This window comes from Lissotriton helveticus, chromosome 8 (assembly GCF_964261635.1).
Source record: "Lissotriton helveticus chromosome 8, aLisHel1.1, whole genome shotgun sequence".
In the NCBI taxonomy this organism is placed as follows: Eukaryota; Metazoa; Chordata; class Amphibia; order Caudata; family Salamandridae; genus Lissotriton; species Lissotriton helveticus.
Genome location: NC_136069.1, coordinates 1,630,694,950 through 1,630,721,999, shown reverse-complemented (window position 1 = coordinate 1,630,721,999; position 27,050 = coordinate 1,630,694,950). Strand labels below are relative to the sequence as shown.

Here is a 27,050-nt window from a genome sequence, read left to right as displayed (position 1 = left end):
CTGGAGAATCATCAACACTGCGCCAGGGCCCTCACTGGCCCTCAGGCGCAAACTGCGCCACGCTGGAGCCACACAGGCTCTACACACACCTATGTCCACATTGGAGCCACACAGGCTCTGGCATTACTCGTGCCCAACGTTGGAGCCACACAGACTCTGGGCATCACATGCCCCACATGTAGCCACACAGGCTCTGCACCCACGGTGGGGCGACCCACTGCCATTCGGGGCCGCCCTTTCTCAGTGCCTCGAAGCGGCACCAACATGCAGCAGGGCGGGCCCTCAAGAACCCCTCGCGGGCCCTGTAATCACGGTGGGGCGACCCACTGCCATTCGGGGCCGCCCTTCTCCTCAGTGCCTCGGCCGGCACCACACGGAGCTATCTCCCCCTGCAGCCCTTCACTCACCGGGGCTTCTGTGCGGCGGGGGCGGGCTCCGGCGGCATCTGCGGAGCTCCTGCTCCACGCAGACTCTCCTCGCTTTGCCCGGTCCCCCGTCTCGGGACCGGGACTCAGGGTGGAGCCAGCAAGGCTCCCGGCAGCAGTCCCTTCTCGCGGGGGTGAAGGCGGGGCTCTCCCGACCACATGGGAGCCTCGCTACTCCCGCGCCGGACTTCTCCCTCTCTGCAGGGCTCCCTCGGCACACGGGAGCCCTGCCAACCGGCCGCCTCTTCTCCTCGGGGCTCCCTCAGCCGAGAGGAGCCCCGCGAACGGCCGCCATCTTCCGCGCCTTCTCCTTTCTTCTCCCCGCCGACTGCGGGCGGGACTTCCGGCCGGCCGCGACAGGATTGGCCGGCCGGTCAGTCACTTCCGGGTCGCAGCGGGCAGCGCGGCGGCCCGATCCTTAGGCAGGCAGGCGGGGGCTGATTCCGCCTACGGGCTAGATGCCTTAGCGCGCCCAGCGCTATAAGCAGACATCAAGCGCTCCTAAGCGCTAGGAAAAGTCCAGATCAAGCGCCCTCAAGCGCTTGGGGAAAATGACGCGCTCCAAAGCGCTAGACAACCGGCAGAGCGCTCCCAGGCGCTCGGGAGGAAGCTCAGCGCCTCCAGGCGCTAGAAATACCGTTCCAGCGCTATCCACAGGACAATGCAGCTCCTCCACGCTGCCAAAGCCCCAGAGCCTCCCAGGGGGGCAAAGCCAAGTCCCCCCCTCAGCCCAAGCAGGGCAGAGGGGTCCCCCAGGAATCCAGGCAAGTCCATCACGAGTCCAGGGGCTGGGCAGGACTCAGGGATTCCCTGAGCCCAAGCAGCAGCACGCCCCTGGCAGATTCAAGTCAGAAAAACAAGAACAAATTGGAAGGGAACACAGCCTCTTCTTATACACAGAAAAGGCTTTGAAGTCTTTTGAAGTCTTTGTGTAAGCGAGCCCTAAGCCCTGGGTGTATCTGGTTTCCCTCTCCTGTCAGCCTCAGGTCAGAGGTGACAGGGGGCCATCCGGAGGGAGAGGCAGCAGGGTGGGCTGACAGGCACAGCCTGGCACCCCCCGAGCTCTTCCCTCCCATCCGTGACAGCAGATGGGGGCCTTTCATCTACGGCTGACTCAGACCCCCCTCCTCCAGACTCAGACCAGATAGTCAATCCACCAGCAGGCCAGGCTCATCAGCCAATCACGTGCCAGCAGACTCACTACACAATTATGCCAACTTCTAAAAGTGGCGCTTCTGGACTAGACACAGCCACGCCGCATATACCATTCTGCAGCATTCCTTCTCACGAGTTCATACATATCAAACTCGACCCTGCACTCCCCATGCATCAGGAATCTACCATGGGCATACATATTCCCCATTCATTCCTATGGGAGGGCAGGTCACTCACCATCCATACACAGAGAGCATACGCACTTTACACTGTGCCACAGTGAAAAAGTGCGCAGAGGCCTAAAATCACCAATCCAGGTTCCAAAAACAGGCTAGGAAAAAGCAAAAAGTCACGGGGTGAACCTGCCCAAAGGACCGGGTCCAACACATCCCCCTTCCAGCCAAAACGCAGGGTAGACCAATCACTACACTGATGGTCTTCAATGCTTTGGGCGACAAAACCACGGAGACGGGCCTGCAGGGCAGGGCCACCTTACAGTTTTTCGCCACTCTGAACCCACAGGGATTTCCCTCAACAAAAGCTCTCTGACACAACCAGGATACCCCACTGGTACACACTAGTCATCCACAGCCAGGACCAGGCCCTAGGCCATCCAAACATCACAGGTCCTAACCAATCCACAGAGTGGGGGCAGTAGCCCCTGGCACACAATAGCCAATCGCCACTCTCTCTCTCAGTGTAGCTACACTACCACTGATCCTACAACCTAGGGACCACACCCCCAGGCTGACCAGAGGTCACGGCAAGAATGCCCCACCCTACCTCTATTCTACCAATGTTAGAACTGGGGGCCTCTAGTTGGCAGAGGTAAGTACCTTAGACCAAGTAGGGACCCTTGCTTCTAGCCACGATGAAGGAATAACCCTCACAAGGAAGCACTCACCAGAACACAACTCTCCTACCAGATCAGGACCTCACTCCGTCACTGGTCTACCACCTGGAAACGATTCCACTTCTGAGGTACAAAGCACACAGCACAGTCCCTCTTCAAGCAGGTGAGGGGACACAGCACACAGCAAAGCCCCCTTTCCTCTACCTTAGTGGAAACAACAAACTGCAGGCGGGCCCCAGAACACACAGCAAGGGCAGCCCCCTCGGTCTCTTCAGCTGATTCACTTTGGTAGGGTTCCTCTTGACCTAGAAGTTTTCTAATCTCCCAACCTAGGATTTACACCCTTAAGTTGCACCAGGGTCAGAAGTACACCGTCCTTCTGCACCCCCTTCCAGTTCCACTATTACAGGCACAGTATGTCTCAGGCTAGACAGAGCACACGCCAGCGGCGTATCAGCAACACACTTTCCTCCCACCGGGGTCAGAAGTAAGGACACCGTCCGTCCCTCTGCACCCCCCTCCAGAGTTCTGCACCCTCACACCTTGGAGCGGTACCCCTGGAAGCCAACAACCGGTCAGGACACTGATTACAGATGCCCTTCCCTCCAGATCAGGCTGAACCTGAACCTGGCCTCCCCCCTCCTCGGGGAGCGAACTCCAGAGGCCCCACAAATGGTCAAGCACTCTAGGCGGTCAAATGCCCAGCGAACCAGGACTTCTGCACCCTCCACTTAGGAGCAGTACTACCAACACCAGGACCGCCGGAGTTCTGATTACAGACACTCCCCGTCCTCTAGACACAGGAAGATCCTCCCCAAATGACTTATAAGTACAGCCTAGGCCCCTGACCTGGCGCTCCCTTAGGGAACCCTCCAGGCCCTGAGACAGGGTTTCGGGCCACCGTGGGACACACCGTCCCACACTCACTCCGCCTCCACTGAGACAGTACGTGAGCCCCTACACCCCTACCATACTAATGGGACCTAGCGACCGGGTCCAACACTGTTTTATTACGCGCTCAATTACTGCCGGAGTATCCTGGCGCGAAAATGAAAAAGAAAACAGAGAAGGAGGAGTAAACTATACGAAACAGTTAAAAAACCAACCTAAACAGATGGGTTTTCAAAGCATTTTTAAACGGACCAAAGTTCAGGGTAGCTCGCAAGAATAGTGAAAGGTCATTCCAGGCAGAAGCGGCCTTCACCGCAACCGACTGCCCTCCCAGCCGAGAGCGCTGGAAACGTGGGACCTGAAGCAGATGTTGAGCGGCGGAACGCAAAGGTCTGTTGGGAGAGTAACGGCTAAATCGTTTCATCAAATAGGCAGGACCATGACCATTTATAGCTGTATGAGCCAGTGTAAGAATTTTAAAGATGATCCGCTGTGGAACTGGCAACCAGTGCAATCTCTGCAGATGGTTCTTTACACTCACATGGATAGAAATATTACATAAAAGTCTGGCGGTAGCATTTTGGATTACTTGGAGACGCCTCACCAAATAGCCCGGGGAGCCGCTCAGCAAGGCGTTGGCATAGTCAAGGCGCGAGAGAATTAATGCCCTCGCCACTGACTCTCTTGCTGTGGAAGGAAGATAAGGAAAAAACTTCCGTAGCGCTTTAAGGGTCCCAAAGCAACCCCCTGTCAGTTTCTTAATATGCGCCTCGAACTGGAGGTCTTCTCCGAACCAGACCCCTAAATTCATAGCGGGAACATTAACTGAACAGGGCATCGGAAAGCCAGCCGGCCAAAGTAAATCTCTAAAATTAGGGGGAAAATGACCATACAACAAAATTTCCGTCTTATCCTCATTACATTTCAATTGTGAGGCAGCTAACCAATTAAAAACCGAGGAAAGACCGGACTGAATCAGCACTGTGTCAAGAACATCACTAGGCCACCAAAATAGCAGCTGCGTGTCATCAGCATAGGCAATAATTTTGGCCCCCAGTTGTTCGGCCATCTTTATCAAGGGGGTCAAATAGACATTAAAAAGCAGAGGGCTCAATGTGGAGCCCTGAGGGACCCCCGTCGAAAGAGGCTTGGCCGTAGATGAAAAGGGGGGAAGCCAGACCTGCTGGGATCTGGACGAGCGAAAGGAGCTCAACCAGTCCAAAGCTAAGCCTGTGACACCAATGTCAGCAAGCCGAGCGAGAAGGCAGTGGTGTGGCACAGTGTCGAACGCGGCAGAGAGGTCCAATAAAATTAGAACCGCTCTGCCGCCACTGTCCAGACACTCCCTAACCACTTCAGAGATCTCCACCAATGCAGACTCAGTGCTATGGGCAGCACGGAACCCCGATTGTGCCGGGTGGAGAGCCCCTGACGATTCCACAAACTCGTTCAGCTGCCGGAATTCCATTTTTTCACTATTATTTTTCCATAGCTGGAAGTAGCGAAATTGGCCGATAATTGGCGAGCACAGCAGGATCAGCACCCGCCTTTTTAATCAAAGGCAGCAGCTTAGTCTGTTTCCAATCAGCCGGCACAATGGCCGACTTGAAAGAAAGGCCAATGATATGCGTTATTTCCTGTACCACCACCTCAGCTATACCGGCGAGCACCCGCGCCGGACATGGGTCAGTTGGTGACCCTGATTTCAAGGATTTAATCATGGCTAAAGTGTCGACTGCTGATGGTGGCACAAACTCCGCCATCCTGGGAAAGGATGACCCTAAGGGAGGGGGGAGGTAGGGAATGGAGTCCAAAGTGGTGCTGGAATCAAAGCTGGACTGAATAGCAGCAATTTTTTGCTCAAAGAACGAGGAAAGACTCTCACACCACGCCACCGAGGCCGGGCCGTTCGTTGCTCTGCACAGGGGGAGAGAAAGCTATTGACAATCGCAAAGATCTCACGGCTGCTGTTGTTAGCCTTATCAATCCTGCTTGCAAAGTACTCACCCTTTGCTGTTTTAATACAGGCATAACAGCTCCTCTGTGCCCCCCGCAGAGCCGCCTTAGCCAGGGGGCAGTAAGCTTGACGCCAGGCCCGTTCTAGCTTTTTACAGGCCAGCTTATGTGTGCGCAACTCGGGGGAGAACCAAGGTTTGGAGGGGCAGAGCGAACTCTACCAGAGTTGCCACCTTTAGATGAAAAAGCCAGCCCAGCTGCAACCCATTCTTTGAAAGTCAGCACCGCCTTGGCCAGCTCATTGCCCAGCACGGGCCGGCTCTCACTCAAGGCGGCAGACAGAGTACCCATATCAATTTTCTTGGCACACACGGTTTTAACTGCTGTAGGGATAATTTTCTGGGCTGACCACGCAAATCTGATCAGCCAGTGATCCGACCACGTGAGGACTTGTGGGGATTCCACCCGAAGGGGAAAGTTCGAACAGATCACATCAAGCGTGTGACCCCCCGAGTGTGTAGGCAGAGAGACCCATTGAGAAAGGTGGGCCAGATTGAAAAAATCCCACAAAGCTTTACACTCCGGGAGCTCCGCCACCTCAGCATGGATATTAAAATCACCCAACAGCAGAAAACACGGAAACCTCAGAGCCCGAGGCACCATAGTCTCCAGCAATGCTTTAAGAAAAGAACCAGAAGGCCCTGGTGGCCGATACATTAAGGTGCCACCTAGAGTGAAATGGGGAGAGAGGACCAGGGAAAAGTTCAAAACTTCACCGACTCCTAACTCGTCCGCGGGATCAACATGAAGAACCCAAGATTCTTTCAGAATAATTGCCAGTCCACCTCCCCTTATCTAAGGAAGGATCACCGGTAAGCGTGGGTCTAGTGGTTGTGAGAATGTTGGTCCAACGGTTCATACATAATTTAGACCAGTTTCTCATTTTACGCGGGGTGGGGGAGGGGGGAGTAAATTTGTGGATGGTCCAGGTAAGGGGGATCAAAAAATGATCAGTCCAGGGGAGGGGACTTGCCGTGCCTACTTTAAGATGTGCACAGTTATTGAATACCGGGTCTAGCAAATGGCCTCTAACATGTGTAGGAGATGAGACCAGTTGTTGAAGTTCAACTGCCGCTAAACTTGCCGTCATCTCTATGGCGACGCTATCAAGGGTATTATCAAAATGTATGTTAAGGTCGCCTAGTAGTGTAAAGTTTGCCGGGGAGGTAATCAACTCGGCCACGGCAGAGGGGAGCGCTGTCTGGAATTGGTTAAGGGCCCCAGGAGGACGGAAAATAAGGATACCGGAAAAACTGTAATTCGGCGAAAATTCAATGACAAATCGCAGGCTTTCACAGTCTGCGATGGCTTCCGGGGGGCAGCGGCAGGTGAATATATCTTTATAAATGATAGCAAGCCCTCCACCTTTCCCAAGAGCACGGTCTAAGCGGGCTATCTGATAGCCTGGTATAAGTGCTTGTACCAAATCCGGATCAGAGTCTTGCGTCAGCCATGTTTCGGTTAGGAAAACAATGTCTGGCATATGTTCCTCTAGCAGCATTGATATTTCTAAGCTGTGTTTAGGTAGTGATCTGCAGTTTAGGAGGAACATATGATAATCGTGATGTTCGTTAATATTGGGAGGGTTGATGAGCTCTGTGTTACAATGGGGGCACACACGGGGAGACTCCAGGGGATGGAACTGATGGCAACAACTAGTAGTTACAGAGGGCCTTAGATGGTGCAAAGACTCTGCACTATAGTGTTTCCTAGGTCCCGAAAATGATACAGGGGGGGTGGCCTCTGGCCCCGTCCTGGCGCGGACGGGCGCAGACGGGCTCGCCTTAGGCGCGCCACCGGCGCGCCCGCTGCGCGGCTGGGGGAAGTGTGTCATAATATAGAGCAGAGCAGGGGGGAGGAGGCAGCCAACAGCTAGAGCGCTGTCCTCGGCGTACCCCCAAGATGGCGTCCACCCCTTTCTCCTACCGCGCCAGCACCTAATCGGCTGCGCGGGGAGCGGGGTTCGAGGTGGCAGGTAGGTAGGTTAACACAAAGTAGCAGCAAAACGTTTAAAAACTCGTAATCCGTTTAAAAACAGTTTAAAAACAGCGATGTGCAAATTTAGGCTAAAATGAGTGCAATCTAACCCCCCGGCTTTCCGCCTCCGGGGAAGTGTGCTAATGATTCTAAGCGCCGGGACAGAGGCGCGGTTTAAATAATCCAGGGGAAGGAGGCAGCCAACAGCTAGAGCGCTGTCCTCGGCGTACCCCCAAGATGGCGTCCATCCCTGTCTCCTACCGCGTCAGCACCTAATCGGCTGCGCGGGGAGAGGGGTTCGAGGTGGCAGGTAGGTAGGTTAACACAAAGTAGCAGCAAAACGTTTAAAAACTCGTAATCAGTTTAAAAACAGCGATGTGCAAATTTAGGCTAAAATGAGTGCAATCTAAACCCCCGGCTTTCCGCCTCAGGGGAAGTGTGCTAATGATTCTAAGCTCCGGGACAGAGGCGCGGTTTAAATAATCCAGGGGGAGGAGGCAGCCAACAGCTAGAGCGCTGTCCTCGTCGTACCCCCAAGATGGCGTCCACCCCTGTCTCCTACCGCGTCTGCACCTAATCGGCTGAGCGGGGAGCGGGGTTTGAGGTGGCAGGTAGGTAGGTTAACACAAAGTAGCAGCAAAACGTTTAAAAACTCGTAATCAGTTTAAAAACAGCGAAGTGCAAATTTAGGCTAAAATGAGTGCAATCTAAACCCCGGCTTTCCGCCTCAGGGAAAGTGTGCTAATGATCTTAAGCTCACCCTCTATGTAAAAAACAATCTTATAATGGAGTCGATGCCCTTGTCCGTTGCCAACTAAAAGAGAAGTCCCATTATGACACGTAAATTGAAACACTTCGAAGCAATCATGTCAACGATATGCCTACTGTAACCCCAACGGCGTATACCGACACCAGTATTGCCTTCACTATATCTGTACTGTAGATACAAAATTTTCTAATAAAATCTTTTGAAATCAAAAAAAACAATTGCAAGCAGCTGAGCCCAACACTAGATTGCAGGAGTTTGCAGAGAATATGAATTTACAGCACTACTAACTGATGCATGCAGGGTAAGTACCGGTGTCCTTTCTTTCTGTAAACTGGGTCAGCACAGTCATGTGGGCGTACAGTGAGGAATTAGATAATATTTCCAAGTGCAGGGAAATGCTCTCCTTTTAAACAAGATCCTTTTAAGGAGATTGCAAGCACATGGAATAATTACTGAGCAAGTGAGGGTTGATCCCTTAGAGAGTGGAGGAAGCATATTTATTAATTAATAAAGAAGCAAGTAAGATATAGCTGGTAATAACTGCTCGGTTATAAACGTGAGACCTGCTCATTATGTTCAGGGACTGCACCCTGTCCCAGAAGAAGAACCTTAATCTTACGGCATTATTCCAGCAAGGGTTCAAGCAGGCCAGTACTTTTCTTCGAAATGTAAGAGATTGGCATATTGTTTGTGGATGTTCTGTTTATTAGTGGCGTGAGTCCGCTGTCAAGATACTGCTCCCCGCTTCCCTGCGGGCACACAGCAGGGACTTCCAGGGAGTAGCTGAAACGAGCACAGCAAGTGTTTACAAACCATTTTCTCTCACTGCATGACATTTTTTTAACTGTCCCTCTTTGCCTCGCTTTAGAAATAACACTCAGTTTAGGCAGAATTCAGAAAGAAACGCCAAATCACAAACGGCGTCCACCATGCATGCCAGGTTTTCATAATATATATATTTCAGTGCTAATAATTTATATAGTCCAGATTTTTCTAAAAATAATACCATGTGGCAGCCTGCCTTCGAATACTTGGGGGCGGTACCTTTGAGGTGTGCTCATTCAGCTTTTTGGAGTTTTGAAAGCGCCACCCTGCCGTTACTCCTGCAATGAGTGCTTGATCTAGGACTGCACAAGGAGACAATATTCCCTACTCTGCAGGGGGGAAACCAGATTCAGAAAAATTGTAATCTGCCAGTGAATCATAGGTATTGCCCATCAAACAATATGTGGGCAAGGAAATGGTAATATAAGTTAAAATATTCAGTAGTTTGCACTTTGATTGGTCTTGGCTTGTTTGGATTTTTTTTTTCTGGACACACTTTAAGTGCCAGACTTCATTTTTAGGTCTTTCCTAGGCAGAGCATTCGCTGTCTCCTCGAGACATGCTGTATCTAGTATATGGACTTGGAGAACTGCAATCTTTGTAATTGGATCCTCTTTCTGTCCTTTGGGAATACTGGCTTTTGTTTGGTGGATACACTTACTAGTCCCTCCTTTTGGACTTTTGTACCCTCCCATGAGGACTGCCCTGTTACATGTGCTGTTACTCGTCAGGGTTATTTAGAGAGCTTTGAATGCACTCTTTTCTTTTTTTTTGGCTTGCCTCTGACCTTTAAGTGTCCTGTTTGCTTCGCTTCTGGCAGCTTCATTTGCTGTGCCCCCTAACCCCTTCCACACCACTGCTTTACCGCCCCCACAACCCCTCTAAGGTCTGATTGTTTTTTTCTTTTTATTTAAAATACCACCTCACACTTAATCTCCCTGTGCCTTCTCTCCCCACCCCCTCATCCCTTCCACAACACTGCTTGCCCGCCCCTCCGAGATCGCTGCTTTAAAAATAAAAAATTGTAGAATGCGAGCACAGGGGGAGATTAAGTGATTTGCCAAAAATCACAGATCACAGAATGTTGGGCGATGCCGAGGCTCGAACACAGACCCCAGCTCCCGAGTCGGCAGCTCTGCCCGCTGCTCCACATCCTCTCCTCTGGGATAGCATGGTACAGAATAACCGCTCTGAGCCTGAACAGAAATGAAACCTGTTTTCTACAGCTCACCCTGCTTCTGCACTTATTGCTCCCCTTTACGCCAAGGTTGCTAACTGCACTGTGACCTAAGCGCTCTTTCTTATTGCCGTTACCCAGCCTCAGCTCTCAAGAAGCATGAACCAAACACAAACAACCCTTGCACATGTAGGATTCAGAGGCACAGCAGCGGAACGCAGTCACCTGTTATGCTGCAGCTGGAACAGAGTTTAGGGGCATAGCCAGTCGGCGAGCTGCTACCGGCCCGTGTGACGAGGGGGTATGTGTACAGGATAAAGCGTGAAGTACTCCACAAAGCTGCCCGGCTTCTATTACTGCTGTGAAGGTACATTACACAGACACACAACCACACAAAGTCCAGACCTACATCCCTGTTTCTCTTCGATTCTTGTCTGTGATTGTTGAGCATCGCCGAGAGAGCTCTACCGGTTGCTGATCGACTGACTTCAAAACATCAGACTTTTTGCTTGGAATTGCTAAGGTTAAAAGTAACTTCTACACTATTTCAGCAGAAGAGGTGCAATGTAAAAGGATGCATTTTTATGTCAATAAAAAAAAAGCAGTCGAAAAGGCGCCTTGTATTTTGCACCTTTGCTGCCCAGATTGACGAACCCTCCTCTTCCGACTTCTGTCCGTCATAGGAGCTGTTTCCTGCTTCTGAGGCGGATGCAGTCCTGTAAATTGAGGCTGGCCTGAGTGTCATTGGGTGGGGTCCACCAGCAGCAGACCCTCGTGTCCAGGCCGCAAAACTCAGTACATGCGGCCTCCGCAATAAAGGGGACTCTTGTACCCTGTGCTGGATTGACGCTTAAGCTGTCATTGGTACAGCATGTGCAGTGGCACCGGGGCCTTCTGCACGCCCTATTATAGCCGTTTGTTTTTAAGTACCTAACCACGTGATAAGGTGCCATTTTCTTTGCTCGTATTTGGGCCCATGGCACTTGAACTGTGCCAAATTTCCTTTTATTCTGCCAATCTGCCTGAGCCCAGCCCTGGGGTGTGGGGTGCGAGCGGCAGAGTAACCAGTGGCTCGTTTTGGGCTTCCCAACATGCCGCTTTGCTTTGGTGTCCTTTATGGCTGGTTGCTCCAGTTTGACCTTGATACACCTAGCGCTTTGCTGTTACCACCGTACTTTCAGTTACAGCTCATGTGGCACATTCAAAAAGCGATATGAGTTTCCATTCAGGATGCCAGAATGGTGGAATTAATCTAGCGCTTAAATGCTGACAACTCCCAAACAACTCCTCACTCTCTCCTCTCCCTCTATGCACCAACTCCCCCAGCTCTCTCTATCGTCCATTCTGCTTTTGTCTCTTCCTCACAAACTCACAACTGCTCTGTGTCCCACTCCCCCTCATATTCCTTCTCCCCGGCCCCATTCATTTCTAACTGTCCCTTTCTCGCTGCCACTCACGCACACCTATCTCTAAGCTCTGTCTCTCACGCACATATGCTGCTCCGGTATCACGCTCTCTCTCCTGTCATGCATTGCCCCCGACCCTTCACATCAACTCTTCCCTATTTTTTAATACCCTTTTCCATTTGTGTGATTTATTTTCCACCTCTCCTCCCTCGTAACGTATTTTCCATTTTCTGGTTCTCCAGCACCGCAAGGTCATGGGAATGGCAACAGCGATATGCAACTATAATCACTCAACTGCCAATAAAAAAAAAAAAAAATGAAACCGATAGCATTGCAAACGGTTGTTAAAATTATTTTCATTATTTGTCTTTGCATACAAAAGCAAAAGATGGTAATACCACAGTGTGGGGATTTTTCTTTGACACCCATGCATCATGTTTATGTACAGTCATCCTCAACCAGTTCAAAGTAGTTCACTAGTGGTGTATATCACGCCCAAATTTCCCTTGTTGTCTCGAAATCTTCAGTGCTCTGGGTTGTTTTGCTTTATTGTCTACTTTATCCGCTGTATCCCCCTCCTTCCCGCAGATAGGCTCCTCTGTCGTCTCATCTGTGCCACTGAACTCCCTCCAGGCAATATCTTCTAGAATTTCCAACTACATCCTCTTCCATCATACACACTCTTTCATCTTCATAATGTTCAGTGGTATTAAAGAGTCTGACCCTTGAATACTACCAACCAATGAACATTATGCCGTTGGTCCACTAATTTTGTTTTTTTAATTAGACAAGTAGACTCACCGATTAGAACTGCTTTAGAGTACTACCCTGTCTATTTTACATATCCTTATGCATTTATAACACTCTACACACCCATCTACACCTCACGGCCCAACACCCGCACTTCACCTTACGACTTGGAATAAAAGATCTCGTTAAAGAACTCCTTGAAGGGTCCCCTTCTGGCATTGCAGAGCCTCTCAGACGAGGAGCAAGCCCTATGATGAAGCATGACACCCATTGGGTGTGTGAGGACACCAGTTCAAATAAGCATTAAAAATGCAATAGGTCTCGCCTTTCATTAACCCCTTCCACGCTCTGACGAGCTCAGCTCGTCATGAGTTACGCCTGTCGTACGCTCATGACGAGCTGAACTCGTCATGAACGCGGCTTTTTGAAAAAGTCAGCGCACAGCGGGAAAACCCGCAGCGAGCATGGGGTTAAGATAAAGCCATTTGCTTTGCTATACAATACCATTAGCAAAGCAAATGGCTTTAACTTAATGAAAGGCGAGACCAATTGCATTTTCAATGCTTGTTTGGCATTGAGAGATGTGTGGCCCTGCTGACTCACTCGATGCACAGGGGAAGGGGTGGGGAAAGGGAAAATCTGCGTTTGGGCTCAGAGAGTGAGGAGAGTGAGGGAAAGGCTCCGAACGTCAAGTAAGAGGGGGGAATGAAAAAGTAAACCAAGACCAAGACAGCATTGCACAGGGAGATTAATTAAATTGGGAGTAGCGTTGTGTGCCACAGGTAGACCGAAGCTGAAAACTCACGGAGGACACAAGCAGCTGTTTTATCAGCAGTGACATAGCAAGATTTTTGCTTTATTAGATGCCTCTACACAGCCGTGGCTTGTGCACACCCCTTCCACTCCAAACGAGGATCTCTTATTACTTGCAACAATAATAAGCAATGCTTTGTTTCACTGTAAGAGCCTGGGGACAACGGTGAAATCAACAGGGATGAAAGGCAATGTTACCACATTCATCCTCAAAGTGCAAATGAACTGCAGGGTATCCAGAGACAATCCAAGCATAATAAAAAGACACTGCATGATCCCACCACAAAAAGGAAAACAAGCGAAAGCGTGCCATGCATGTGTTGTGCAGAAACGCTGTGGCGGCACCTATCTGATGTCACGTGTAATACCATGCTGTGCGTGCACATTTTCTGTCCGTCCGCGTACACGCTTTGGAATCCGTATTGATTCCAAAAGGCCCTCGCATGGCAAGAGCAGCGCATGCATGCTGCTAACGCCATGCAAGACCTAAAAAGGAGCAGATCCCTGTCCTACCTTTTGGATATTTATACCGATCTACCTTTGAATCCTCTCACAGCCTTAGGAACTGCTTACCTTATTGACATTAATTGATGTAGATTGGGAACCTGCAGAGATGTGGGCCAGTTATACACTGCTAGCCCCTGAAGTGGGTCAGATATAGCTGTGATCTTTTTGGCACTTCACTTTTTACTTCAAAAAGCTAAGAGAGGAAAAATTCCAATTTCATGGGGTGTGCATGTAAATGAAGGAAGTGAACTGCTATACAGCTTCAACTTTACCAAAGTCTTAATGGAATGTAAGAAGATGTGGTCTTCTACTGGGTCCATAGACCTCATCAGATCACAAAGGATAATTGAGGATGTATGGTTATATGTTCATATACACAAATATACTTGAATAAATCCTGACAAATAAAGTCATAGAAGTGGACATGGATTTCGCAAAGACCTAGTCATAGCATCCTTGTGTGATGGGAGACTAGAAGTAAGTACCAGAGATCCAGAGCTTTCATCGGATTGACCCAGTATTCATCACCAAATGTCAAATTTGGTTGAAATTAGTTTGGCAGACTGTCACCGTATGGCTAGAGCATCAGGTGGGAGTGTGTCGGGCCAGATCTATTGATAGTTTAGGCTCAGTCAACAGAATGTCCTCTCTGTAGTACAAATTTGGTTTATATTATTGTGCGTTCTACTATAATCCATGCATTGGTTTTCTGTTAGTTTAAACACTTCCGGTGGAGCCGCATGCATTTGTGCAATGAGTGATGATGCTGTGGAGTCCACTCAGTGGTAATTCTGGAGGAAGGTGGTGTGGCTTTCGAAGGACTTTCATTTGGACATTTGTTCTGTTGATTTACTTTGTTTACAGGAGTTGGAGGTGTTGTCTGCTTTAGCAGTTTTAGTAAGGCATTTGTGCTTCTTCCAAAGAGTATGGCCATGTGAGGGGTGTGATATTAAGATGTCAACTATTGCACAAACCTCTGCCTCACATCCACTCAGAGGAGAAAAGTCTCCTGCAAACAATAGAATATGCGGTCCAGCTATTCTACATTAATATATGGAATTCTAAGCGCTTCTGTTGTATCATTTGGTTTGCAGGCTGGGTATGATGTAAACCTAAGAAACCTAGGCTGCCCATGATACTATGCTTTTGAGTAAAAGTCCTATAAGAGATTGAGTAAGCCTTTTCTTCTGTGCTGTGTTTCAGGTGCTGCGGATCCTGGAGCGGAGGGTTTCTAAGCCAGAGCAGGTGACCGCAGACGACTTCAGCTCAGTGCGGAACAACACCTACCAGATGATGAGCCTGCTGGCCGAAGACCGTCCAAAGGATGACGGCTCGCCGGGCCCCATCTTGGGATTTGTGGTTTCAGAGAACATCCTGGAGCGACTGCTGCGTTGGCATCTGCAGTGGGATTTCAGCGAGGAGAAGAAAGTGGACCAGTTGAAGCTCTTTGAGTTGCTGATCAGCCAGTCGCGCCAGGCATTGCTGTGCCACAGGCCCATACTGAAGCCTCTTGTGATGCTGCTGAGTACGTTCTCCCCTGGTCCGGCGTCACCCGTCCTAGAGAATAATCTGGTCCTTTTATTGAACCAACTGTGCGTCTCCATGGCCAAAGAACCGTCCATCCTGGAGCTCTTCTTTCACAGCTCGGTAGAGAAGGGCCCCACCAATCTCATCATCTTCTCGCTCCTGGTTCCCTTCATCCACCATGAGGGCGTCATTGGCCAGCAGGCCAGGGATGCCTTGCTGCTGATTATGGCAATGTCGGCTAACAACTCTACTGTGGCAACATTCATCACCGAAAACTCATTCTTCTGCCCGGTAGGTTGGACGCCTTGCTTATTAGTAGCCATCTGCTGCTGCTGTTCAATGTTCTGTTGTTCTTGTGTGTTCATTCGTAGCCAATGCTTAGACATCATTTCATGAGTGGCTTGTTTTACGCCTGAAGCTTTTAGAGTAACAGTATTGCATTTCTGTGATTTGTTGTGTCCCAAGTGTATGGCCTTAAATACCCTCTGCGAAAGGTCCCTTAAGGACATTCAGAACAGTGGCCTTTTGTCTGAGGGTTTTGTAAGGAGAGAGTTTATGCTAGTCATTGAAAGCCCTTCCAGCTGCGGGCTCAGGATTTGTATTCACTCGATTCCAAAGGAATTACGGTGCCCTGGCATATACATTCTGTACTCCAGAGCTATAACTTGTACCCTCGTCATGTGGGTTGCAAAGGGTTTACAAAGTCATGCATAATCGTTTTCACAGTTGCAAATAATCCGGCTTTTGAGGATTTCAAGGTAACAGTAGGTTCAGGAAACAAAGAAATGCAGCTGTGACCAGGGAGCTGAGGTGTTTGGAAACGGTAACCATGGGCAACCATTTCGCATACAGAAACGTACTACAGACAGGGACCACCAAAACTATCAACTCAGAAAAACAATGATGTAGTGCACACATGTTTTTGTTGTTTTTTTTACTATTGTCCGATGCGGCTGTAAAGGGGGCCATCTGTCCACTTATAGGGACCTTAGAAATTCACACGTGTCCATTGTCCGGTAATGACCATTTCATGGGCAGCATTGGCCCATAGTTCCATTGCTTCTGGATGTGTTGCACCAATTTCTGTGGCTAAAGGTATTCTGGGAGTCATCGTGAATCTGGAGAAACTGTAATGCGTAAGGTGACCCAGATGGGCATGTTGTCACATCAGCAATCCTAGTGAGCTCCATCAAGGGAATTTCATTGGCTGTGGAGCCCACATGTGCCTCTGGTGCCGTTCCAAACTGTCCTACGCCAGGTGGCAGCCGCCACATAGTATGGAGCAGGAAGAGCGTAGGTGATTGGTGGTAGTGGTTGTTCTGTACAGAGCTGTACAGAGGCTGAGTTTGGCACTGGCACATCCACGCCAGTCTCGGACACTTCTCGTTAGCAGATCATCAGCTGGGGTCGAGTAAAGGTCAACTGGAGTGGGCAGGTAACCCATGCACAGCACACTCTTTCCTCTGCCTATCCTGACCAGTTCTTATGTGGTTATGTGCTTTTTGCCACACCCAAACCTCTTCCTTGCCTTTCAACCTTTTGTAGCAGCTTAGTAAGCATGATCCTCAATTTTAGTGGGAGACGCACCATTTGTTTTCTTTTTTTTGTGGCATGTACCTAATGTGAATTGTAAATATCTGAATTCTTACAACCTCAAACCATAATAACAGATTTGGGTGAAAACAGTGCGAGAAAGCTACAAGTTAGAGACTTTGCCTCGTGGAACTAGCTGCTGACTGTAGAACCTACAGACATTGGCTTGAATTCCAGCTTCAGCACATGGTGTGATCTTGGATGAGTTACTTGGATCGTTGTATTCCTTATTTAAATTATAAAGATCTGAACCTCCCCTCTATAAAGTTCCGGCAATTCGCTTAATGTCACTTTCAAATATCTTGAATTCTAGCTTTCTCCCTTCTTTTTCCCATAATGAAAACACATTGAGGCTAAAATATCATATATGGAGCTTTGGCCTAGTGGAAGAGCTGCTAACTTTAAACCCTGGCAAACCGGGCTCGAATGCAAGCTTTGGCTCATCCTTTGATTTCTGTGTGAATGCCCCCATAACTCTGGTTCTAAATGTTTGACTCATAAATATAACATCTGAAATACTCCTTTGCTTTGAAATTCAGTTCAGTGCCCATGGAGGGGGCGTCCTATGTGCTCTCTGCTTCTTTGTGGGTTCTTTGAAGGCACACCGAGAGAAGGCACTGAAGTAAAGGTATGCCAGGTGAATTCTCCAGTCTCCCTTCCTATTGTGATCCTGTTAGTCCATTGTGATTTGTGAGTTGGTGACGGAGGGGAAAAGTGTGGACACCATCAAAGACTAGGGGAGCTGAGAGGTATGCTGTTGAATCCTGGTGCTTCCTGCCCACCTCTTCCCCTCCTCCTTTGAGGTAGGCAAGGTGTGAGCTTCTGGTAACCCCAACCTGCTCTGGCACCAGCATGGGCCCAGGAGCTGACCCATTCCTCATAAGTTATACTTATACAGTGTCTTTAGAGTAAGCCCTCAGAAGACACTGCACCTCCCGTCTACCGTGGTGCTAGCCCTGCACTCCTGGGCTCAATAGCTGAAGAGTGGACATTTCATCTCTCTCCTGTCTATGCAGCTCCTGTTCCTCCAGGGCCTATGCTATGCATCACTGCAGCTCTGGATGGGAGTCCCCCACCCCTCCTTTGCAGACCCCAGTGGACAATGAAGCACCTGCATGGTTAGGGTGATGCTTTCTGGCGAGAGGAAAGGAAGACCCAGACCACGCAGACCGCAAGTGGACAATAGGAGAGGGTCATGCCCAGAGGAGTTAGCCTAACGGCTAGGGCGCTCGACCTCGGACCTGGGGAAAAGGGTTCGAGTCTCGGTAACGACGCCAAAACCTCCTGTGATTCTGGGCAAATCACTTAATCTCCCCGTGCCTAAAAATGAATGCGTGTCCTCATGTAACGTAACTGGTGCTATGTAAAGCGCTCTGATACCTGATTCGGTTCGGGTCTAGTTCGCGCTATATAAAACTCTGCAAAAGAGTGTTTGTGTCTTTCATTTCAGTTTACTGCCCCACCTTGCCCACCGCTTTTGTGTACTCTAATGACCACAGTAGCTGTCTTTCTAGTATTGCTGTTCCTTCTGCTCTTTAATGGGTGTAGCATCCATGAAATATGAATAGGTTTCCTTCATACCCATTTGTCATTCTTTGTTTGACCATGTGAATTGCAGTATAGTCTGTACACAATGAAAGAAGCATTGTAAGGGGCAGCAATGTGTTACTTCCATGTGTTTGTTTTTAAAACCGATAAATAAAAGGCATTGTCATTTAGAAAGCCAATAGCTTAAGATCTTGCAAATGCGAGACCTATTGCATTGCAAATGCATGCTATAAAAATAAAAAAAGTGTTGGAAGAGAGCGTGTCCTGCCAGCTATTTGAGAAAATAGTGCTGGGAGGCTGTAATTAACAAGCAACAACACGCATAACGGGGTGTCACCATGGGAGGTTACAAAATGAGTGTGTACCTGTGAATTTTCCCTCGTCATTTGAGATCTAGCTATTTTGTCTGATGCCCGATGGAGCTTCCTGGTTTAGCTACAGGGGAGACAGATCGGGGATTCCCTCCTTGGACGTCACCTACCCAGTCGGTCCTTTGCCAGACTTCCTTTCATCTCTCCTGTCGTCTCTTCCCGCATCCTCCCTATATTTATGTCTCTCCTTCTATTTATGTCTCTCCTTCTCTCCTCTCTCAATGTATTGAGACTGAACTCTTTTGTCTGACGCCCGATGGAGCTACCTGGTTTAGCTATAGGGGGGCAGGGCCGTGGACTCCCTCCTTGGTCGTCTCCTACCCAGTAGGCCTTTAGACAGACTTCATTTCGTCTCTCCTTGTTGTGTCTTCCCCTATCCTCCCTTTCTCACCTTCCCTGTCCCCTCCCCTCTACGCTCCACTTATTTTGCCCTCCATGTTCTTTAAATGTTTTCCCATTGAGACCTAGCTATTTTGCCAAACTCTGGTGGAGCTACCGGATACCTATAGAGGAGATGGGTTTTGGGTCTTCCCCCTCGACCGTCACCTACCCAGCCGGACTCTGGGCAGACTTTCCTTCGTCTTTCTGCCGTATCTCCCTCCCACCCCTTTATCCTTACCCCCTTCCCCTCTACAATTCACTTATCTCGTTTTCTATGCTCTTGTAATTGTTTGTCTAGCAAATGATGTAAATTGGAACTGATGTAATCTTGTAATTTTGTGGAACCTCATGTAAAGCGCTCTGATACCTCCGGGTCTAGCCAGCGCTATATAAAACTCTTAAAGATAAAAAAAAATAAAGGAGGTACTACCAAGTCTTTTGACCAATAAACAGGCACATTTTACAGTGGAAAATGACACACGGCAATGACAAATGTGGATGGAGAGTGGGCGGAGCTTCAAGTCCCTACCTCAGTACAGCATGCCTGGCAGAGCAGCGCATGCTCGACCTAAAAAGTATTGACGAAGCTAATGGCTCTGCCTTTTAGAGCTGTGACCAGGTAGCTTCGCCAGTGCTTGTTTAGATTTAAAATGAATATTAAGTTCAAGATAAATCTTAACAGGATTTTTCAGTTGCAAGACATTTATATATGCACACTTTTAAAAATATTCACAAACAAAACAATGCACTTGAAAAGCGTTAATGCTTAGAATTTCAACAAAAAAAAGCAACTTGTGTGTTTGCGAAGCCCCTTAATTAAGGTTTTAAATGTTGTCTAGACCAGTTTCCTAAGTATGTACATGAATCTGCTTCTGTGTGTCGGTTACTTCCGGTGGTGGATAGGATTGCACGCCCTTAGTATCTGTCTTTTGGTGACTTTGGAAGTTGAAAATGGCCATACCTTGCAAGCGAATGACCTTTACTGATCAATGAAGAATCAAGCCTGCATATAAATGTAATGGCCATATAATTCGATTTTTTTTTTTTGCAGAGTTTTATATAGCGCGAACTAGAATCAGGTATCAGAGCGCTTTACATTATTTTTCCAGTTATGTTACATGAGGACACACATTCATTTTAGGCACGGGCGATAAAGTGATTTGCCCAGAATCACAGGAGGTTTTGGCGTCGTTACCGAGACTCGAACCCAGAGCCCCGGGTCCGAGGTCGGGTGCCCTAGATGTTCTGAAGCCCAGCTGCCTTTTGACACTCTGCCAAGGCCGCACTCTGTGACACCGCTCCCCTGCAGACTTGAGGGTGTCTCTTAAAGTCAGGAGAGGCTGGAACGCTGCTCGGTGCTGAAGGTGTGTTTTAATCACCCACCCCCTGGTGGATTTAGGACTCCCCTCGGCCTGACGTGGCTTCATCCTATGTCTTGTAAACTAGTGTCCCTACTCACACCTGGTGCTGTTTCTGCGTAGAGTTGTGAAGCGAGAGTAAAGAGGCGTTAGGCGCTATATAAGAAGATTATGCCGTCACTGCTGGTCAGGTGTACACCTCGGTGCCTGCGCTGGCCTGAGGGCGGCGTGCAGTCGTCGCTGACTGACTGCCACAGCGCCTAGAGCCTAGGTTCCCAAACTGTGCGCCGCGGCGCCCTGGTGCGCCGTTATGAGTTGCCAGGGGCGCCGCGCAGGATGTGGGAAAATAGCATCTGGCCGTGTGCTGAACAAGACGCTCTACCAGGGCCTGAATGCAGTGAGCAGCGCAACATAACGGGGAGTAAGAAAGGCCACCTGCATAATGCAGGAACATGGTTTGGCACAGTAAGAGCGCAGTGCTGCCATACGTGCATAGGTGCATACATACGTGCATTCATTCACAGACGTAATCTCTGCATACCCCGTAATGCTCAGCAGACTATTGAACATTATTTCTGCCCGCCGTGTTCTGCCATGCCTTGTGGGGCCCTCTTTTCAAATTACATAGGTCAGAGGGCAGATTCACTGCTCGCTCATGATTAACTTATTTATTTTGTCAAGTCGAGTTTGAACGGGACAAGTGTTAAATACATGTCAGTGCAGTGGCCCACAGTCTCGTCGGAAAACAGGACAGCATCTTAAAGAACAAGTAGGGCAGGCTTCTCGCAGCACAAGATAAACTTTAAAGATTTCAAATATTGCTACTTCACACAGCCCTTGTATAATTATATGCTGGCTGCTGTTCCAGCACTTTGTGAACTTATTTATTTATGCGTTTTTATATAGCGCAGACTTTACCCGAAGGTGTCAGAGCGCTTCACAATAGGAACAGTAGTGATACATGAGGAGGAAATTACAAGTGAACAAATTACAAAAGCAAACGTTAAGTTACATGAGGTAAAAGTGACAATTGTGAGCAAACAAAATACATGAGGAGCAAACGGTACATTACAGGAGGAAAAAGTGACAAGTGTGCATGTTACAAGAGAAAACAAAGTACAATTAGAGGTAATATACTGCAATAAATGCTAGACACTCAGGCACAAGAACCAACGTTACGTAGGCAATGGTGGCACTTGTGCAAGTATCAAAAGCAAACAAAATGTGAGAGGTAGCAAACAGTGTGTTACAAGAGAAAAGTAGCGTGTGCATGTTACAAAAGAGTACCAAACACAGGTACAAGGATAGTACTGCAATAAATGGTAAACACTCCAACCACAAGCACACACTGGGAAGGCACTTCCGTAGTCATGGAGAATAGAATTTTCAGTAATGGGAGGTCTTCCTTCAGGTTCCTTCCTTCCTACACCGGCCTGATTTCATAAATCTGAAACTCCAGTGGGCAAACTCGTGGCTGTGGAAATAGGCCACATTGCAGCCAGGATTCATTTCACGGCCCTACTCCTGACCCCAGTCTAACCTTCCATACGTTTTTCCATGTTTCAAAACTTTTTCTGGGACTGGTACTACCCGTCCCTATTTCTTACACGTGACTAGCTTCAACCTCGGATGAGATATTGCAGCGCTGAAATTTGTGGTCATTCTCGCCACTCAATGAGGGTGAAAGGATTGTTTCCTCACTGTTAATTAGCACGCATTGTGTCTTGTATGTACCGGAGCAGCCTGTGACCCAGAATTGAAAGACACAAGCCTCTCTTATTAAAAAGACAGGGATATATCAGTGCCCAATGCACATGAATACAGAGCAATCCAGAGATGTGGATGTGGAGTGTAATTAATATATTTTAATTAGGGCTCTTGTATTGCAGTATATAATGCACAATTAGGCTGGTTCTACTCCCGGAAGCAACTGGCAGAAGCCCAGACCTTCATCTACTACTACTGTACTAGCTTCTCATGCCACTTGTTCTGCTGCCCTGCTGTCTTGCCATGTGGCTTGCTCGGTTAAGATGGACTGGAGGGTGTGCAAAGTGACTTTTTCCCCCACCATCCAGCAGACTTGGCATGTGACAGGCTCACTACACGAACTTGCTTTGTGCCTGGCTGTATCCCAGACCTACTTGTCTGCCGTGCAAACAGAATTAGCTTGGTCCCCCTTATTCGCCTTCCAACTGATTTTGGCCAAGTCCTTCTTGCTTGTTGTACAATCGGTCTCAGTCTCAGTCCAACTGGCATGCCATGCATATCTTAACCTGACCACCACTGACCTGGGATGTAACTCGGTCTACCACCTCCACCTTGTGCAACTGACTACCTTATTCATACCAGCATGCTACACAACTGCCTCTTGCCCGTCCATTCTTCCTGCCATGAGACTGGCTCTACCCTGTTTCCAATTTAAGAAAGTACATATTCAACAACAATTTGAAAAATTAAATAAAGTCAACAGGTGATTGTATCGTTTCTCACTTAACGAGTTCTAATTGAACAACTGTTAGATTTTTATTTTGTTACAAATATGATTATAATACATTAATCGCATTCCAATTAATTTCAAGAAGACAACTGGAAGTACTCCCGAGGTCGGGCTAACATCCCCCCACCGATAAAAAAAATGGTGGGGAGCCACGGCCCACTACCAATTAGGTCAAGGGAGCCACAGGTCTAAAAAGTTTGGGAACCACTGGCCTAGAGGCTGCCCGACCTCACGCAGCGCCAAGAGGCTGCCCGACCTCACGCAGCGCCAAGAGGCTGCCGACCTCACGCAGCGCCTAGAGGCTGCCCGTGGCTCGCAGGAGGCGCGCACACACACACTTTGTGGAGTCAGGAAGGCCTCGAGAAGGATCGCCCATCAGCACATTCCTCGGATTCCACCGCGGACCCTGGGTGGAGGCCGCCTGCGCCTCCCAAAGTCAACAGCCTCCCCCCCCCAATGCTGTGAACCTGCTGCATGCCTAGCCGGGCCTCGGCAGGACTGCTTTATTTATTTAATGCATTTTGATATTGCGCGGACTTTACCCGAAGGTGTCAGAGCGCTGTACAATAGAACCAGTTACGAACATGAGAGAAATGGTACGAAATTGAACGTTACAAAAATAAACAGGAGACTAAAAGAGGAAGGTAAAACCATAGGGCCAATAACAGAATATCAAACACAGCAATCAGGGGTGGGGAATGAACAATGATGGCCAGGCCGATGGATGCAAGGCTCGCCCCGCCCATGCATGCAAGGTTCACCCCGCGTCTCTGACCGCCTAGTAGTACTAAGAAGGTCCCTTTGCTTCCAGGCCCTGGGACTTATAAAGTTTTACTAACTTCGCCGCGGTTGATTTTGGAAAAGCTGGCTGGTTTCCCAGTCCATGTCGGCCGGTGTTTGTCTGGACGCCTGGGCTGGCCCTGGTCACCCAGGCCCGGCAGTGGAGGTGAGCCGGGCTGCGAGCCCTTTCAGCACCGGCGCTACAAGTGGTTGCCAGAATATCTGTCTAGGACCAGTCTCGGGGCGGGGGGCTCAGTGGACTGACGAGTCCACTGCAGGGGCCTGGGTTCGACCTCACAGTCACAGATTCAAGTACGGCGAGTCAACTCAGCCTCTCATCCTTCCGAGGTCGATAAAATGAGTAACAGTTGGGTACAGTAAGCATCTGTTATTCAGCGCCTCAATACCATTGGGTGATACGTGGGCTCTACAAATACACGATATGTTAAAGGCTTTATTTGTATTTATTGACTTCGCATTGCCTTTGGAGAACGCACCTCATGCAAGTTATAATACGGACATTTTGTATGAGATGGGAGGGCGTCTCTTAGTAAAAGGCGTTGCCAATATTTCTTTTTAAATAGACCCAATTAAGGCATCCTTTGAGCAGGGCCAGCAGGATCTCAGTGTCGGCACTGCCGTGTCCAGGCTCTGAGCGATTCTCGCTGCTTCGAAGAGTAACTTTTATTTATTGTTTGTGTGCACCAGTCCGCCCCTCCCAGGTGCATCATTGCGCTGCACAGGTAACCGGAAAGAAGGGGATGGTGAGCTCGCAAGAGGCGAAAGAGATGGGCAGTGAGAGACCAGAACTGCAGCGGAGGCACCAGAGATGGCACGACACCATCAGAGTAACACACTCTGTGGGCCCTACACACACAGGCCCTACTACAACCATACCAACCCCGTGACCCTTCAAGCCTAGAAAACACCACCCGTAACATATATACAGTACCACTACCTCTTGTGTGATGAGCGGGAGACAAGGAAGAAGGGTGAGACGGGAAGGGGGACATTTCACACCACGCCAGCTCCCAGGGACCAAGTACGCCCCTATGAGTCCATGTCCTGAGCAGGGACCGCTCCTCCATTAGGGCAGAGAAGCGTCCCCACTTCTTTCTTGCAGTGCAAGAAGCAGAAACATAAAACGGTAATAACCAAAAGATATTTTGGTTATTACCATTTTATGTTTCTTTCCGCATTGCGGGTGGGCCGAGCTACCCGGGCAGGAGTGGTGTGCCCACTCCTGAGTGCGCATGACTGGTTTGGTCGGCCCTCTCAGGCCGCCCAAACCAGTCATGCGCAGGCTGGACTTCTCCATGTAGTCTGCATCGCAGCCTACCTGGAGAACATGCAGTCTCCTACAGCTCCTGGCTGGGCGGCGTCCCGACCAATCACAACTCTCCACTGGAGCGTTGTGATTGGCTTAGGGGAGGGGAGGAAGGCTGCCTGCTTCATGTTCCAGGAAATCAGGAGCAGACCGAGCAGTGAATACACAAGACCCAGTCCGGCAGAAAGATAGCTTTTCATTTTGTACATTTTTATTATTGAACCCCCTTCCCGACCCCTCACCCACCCACCCACGTGACTCTGCACCCTCCTCCAGCGAGCCATGCCGGCCGCGACTGGTCCTGAGAACAGCCTTAGAGGGTCTTAGGTGGAGCAGGTACAGAATATAAATAGATAGAACTGTTGTCCCATGCTGTATGGGATGACATTTTAACATTTAATCACTTTAAGGATCCTCCTCGCACTGTCAGGTAAGGCGAAAGCCTTACTGCCGTGTGCACCTTCAGTTCGGCAGGCCCCCACAGGAGACTGTCTCTTCCACTCTTGAAGTTTCAAACTCTTAGTCTGAGTTTTTCACACTGACAACCAGAGAAATGTAGACTGCGGCTCCCTACAGCCTAGCGTTTAGTCTTCAGAACCCTCCTCAGAAGAGACCCATGCTTGGAAGGATCCTTAAGTACATCCAACAAGCATTTACAATGCAATAGGTCTCGCAGCATTAAAGTTTGAGTTATTGGCATTGTGTATGACAATACGTTGCATACATTTTTTAGCAAACTTTGAATTGGTGAGCAGTGAGAGTGTGTGCAAGAGTATGCTGTTCTTGAAAGCAGTGTGGTAGAGAGTGCAGGAATTTGGATGACCTGATCAATGTGGATGATGCACCTCACGCACGGAGCTGACGCAGTTATTATTCACACAGCTCTGATGATGCACCTCAGACACGGGCTCACAGCTGTTATTATTCACACAGCTCTGATGATGCACCTCAGGCACGGGCTCACAGCTGTTATTATTCACACAGCTCTGATGATGCACCTCAGGCACGGGCTCACAGCTGTTATTATTCACACAGCTCTGATGATGCACCTCATTCACGGGCTCACAGCTGTTATTATTCACACAGCTTTGATGATGCACCTCACGCACGGGGCTGACGCAGTTATTATTCACACAGCTCTGATGATGCACCTCAGGCACGGGCTCACAGCTGTTATTATTCACACAGCTCTGATGCACCTCAGGCACGGGCTCACAGCTGTTCTTATTCACACAGCTTTGATGATGCACCTCACGCACGGGGCTGACGCAGTTATTATTCACACAGCTCTGATGATGCACCACACGCACGGGCTCACAGTTATTCACACAGCTCTGATGATGCAACTCACACACGGGGCTGACACAGTTTTTATTTACATAGCTCTGATGATGCACCTCAGGCACGGGCTCACAGCTGTTATTATTCACATAGCTCTGATGATGCACCTCCAGCACGGGGCTGACACAGTTATTATTCACACAGCTCTGATGATGCACCTCAGACACGGGCTCACAGCTGTTATTATTCACACAGCTCTGATGATGCACCACACGCACGGGCTCACAGCTGTTATTATTCACACAGCTCTGATGATGCAACTCACACACGGGGCTGACGCAGTTTTTATTTACATAGCTCTGATGATGCACCTCTTGCACGGGCAGACGCAGTTATTATTCACACACCTCTGATGCACCTCACGCACAGGCTCACAGCGGTTATTGTTCACACAGCTCTGATGATGCACCTCACGCACAGGGCTGACGCAGTTATTATTCACACAGCTCTGATGATGCACCTAGTTCCCACCAGGAGGATGGGTTCCACCCACCCTCCACTGAACTAATCGTGGGGGCTAAATAGTACAGATAGAAGTTAGCCATCCCTAGGCCCCCTTCATACAAATCATGCTGACAGATGTATAAGGCTAAACATGTTCTGAAATCATGCCACAAAAGGGAAATGGCCATGGAATAGCAAAATGATTAAACCACTGTAAGCATCAGATACACAAGTTGAAGGAGAGCAATTAAAATGTCTCACTGACCACTGAGATGCCGTATGTAATCCGTGCATAAGTAAGCAAATAATGTGAGTGGAA

The 27,050-nt window shown here is 49.0% G+C and overlaps 1 protein-coding gene across 2 annotated transcripts in view; it reads left to right on the top strand.

Annotated features, from left to right (window-relative positions):
• The window catches only part of FHIP1B (FHF complex subunit HOOK interacting protein 1B), a 436,229-nt gene that overhangs the window by 220,794 nt on the left and 188,385 nt on the right, over positions 1 to 27,050 (top strand). For both annotated transcript variants that reach the window (XM_078658708.1, XM_078658710.1), the window contains exon 3: positions 14,768 to 15,382. In XM_078658708.1, the coding sequence (XP_078514834.1) occupies positions 14,768 to 15,382 (615 nt within the window). The remainder of the gene's footprint in view (positions 1 to 14,767; positions 15,383 to 27,050) is intronic.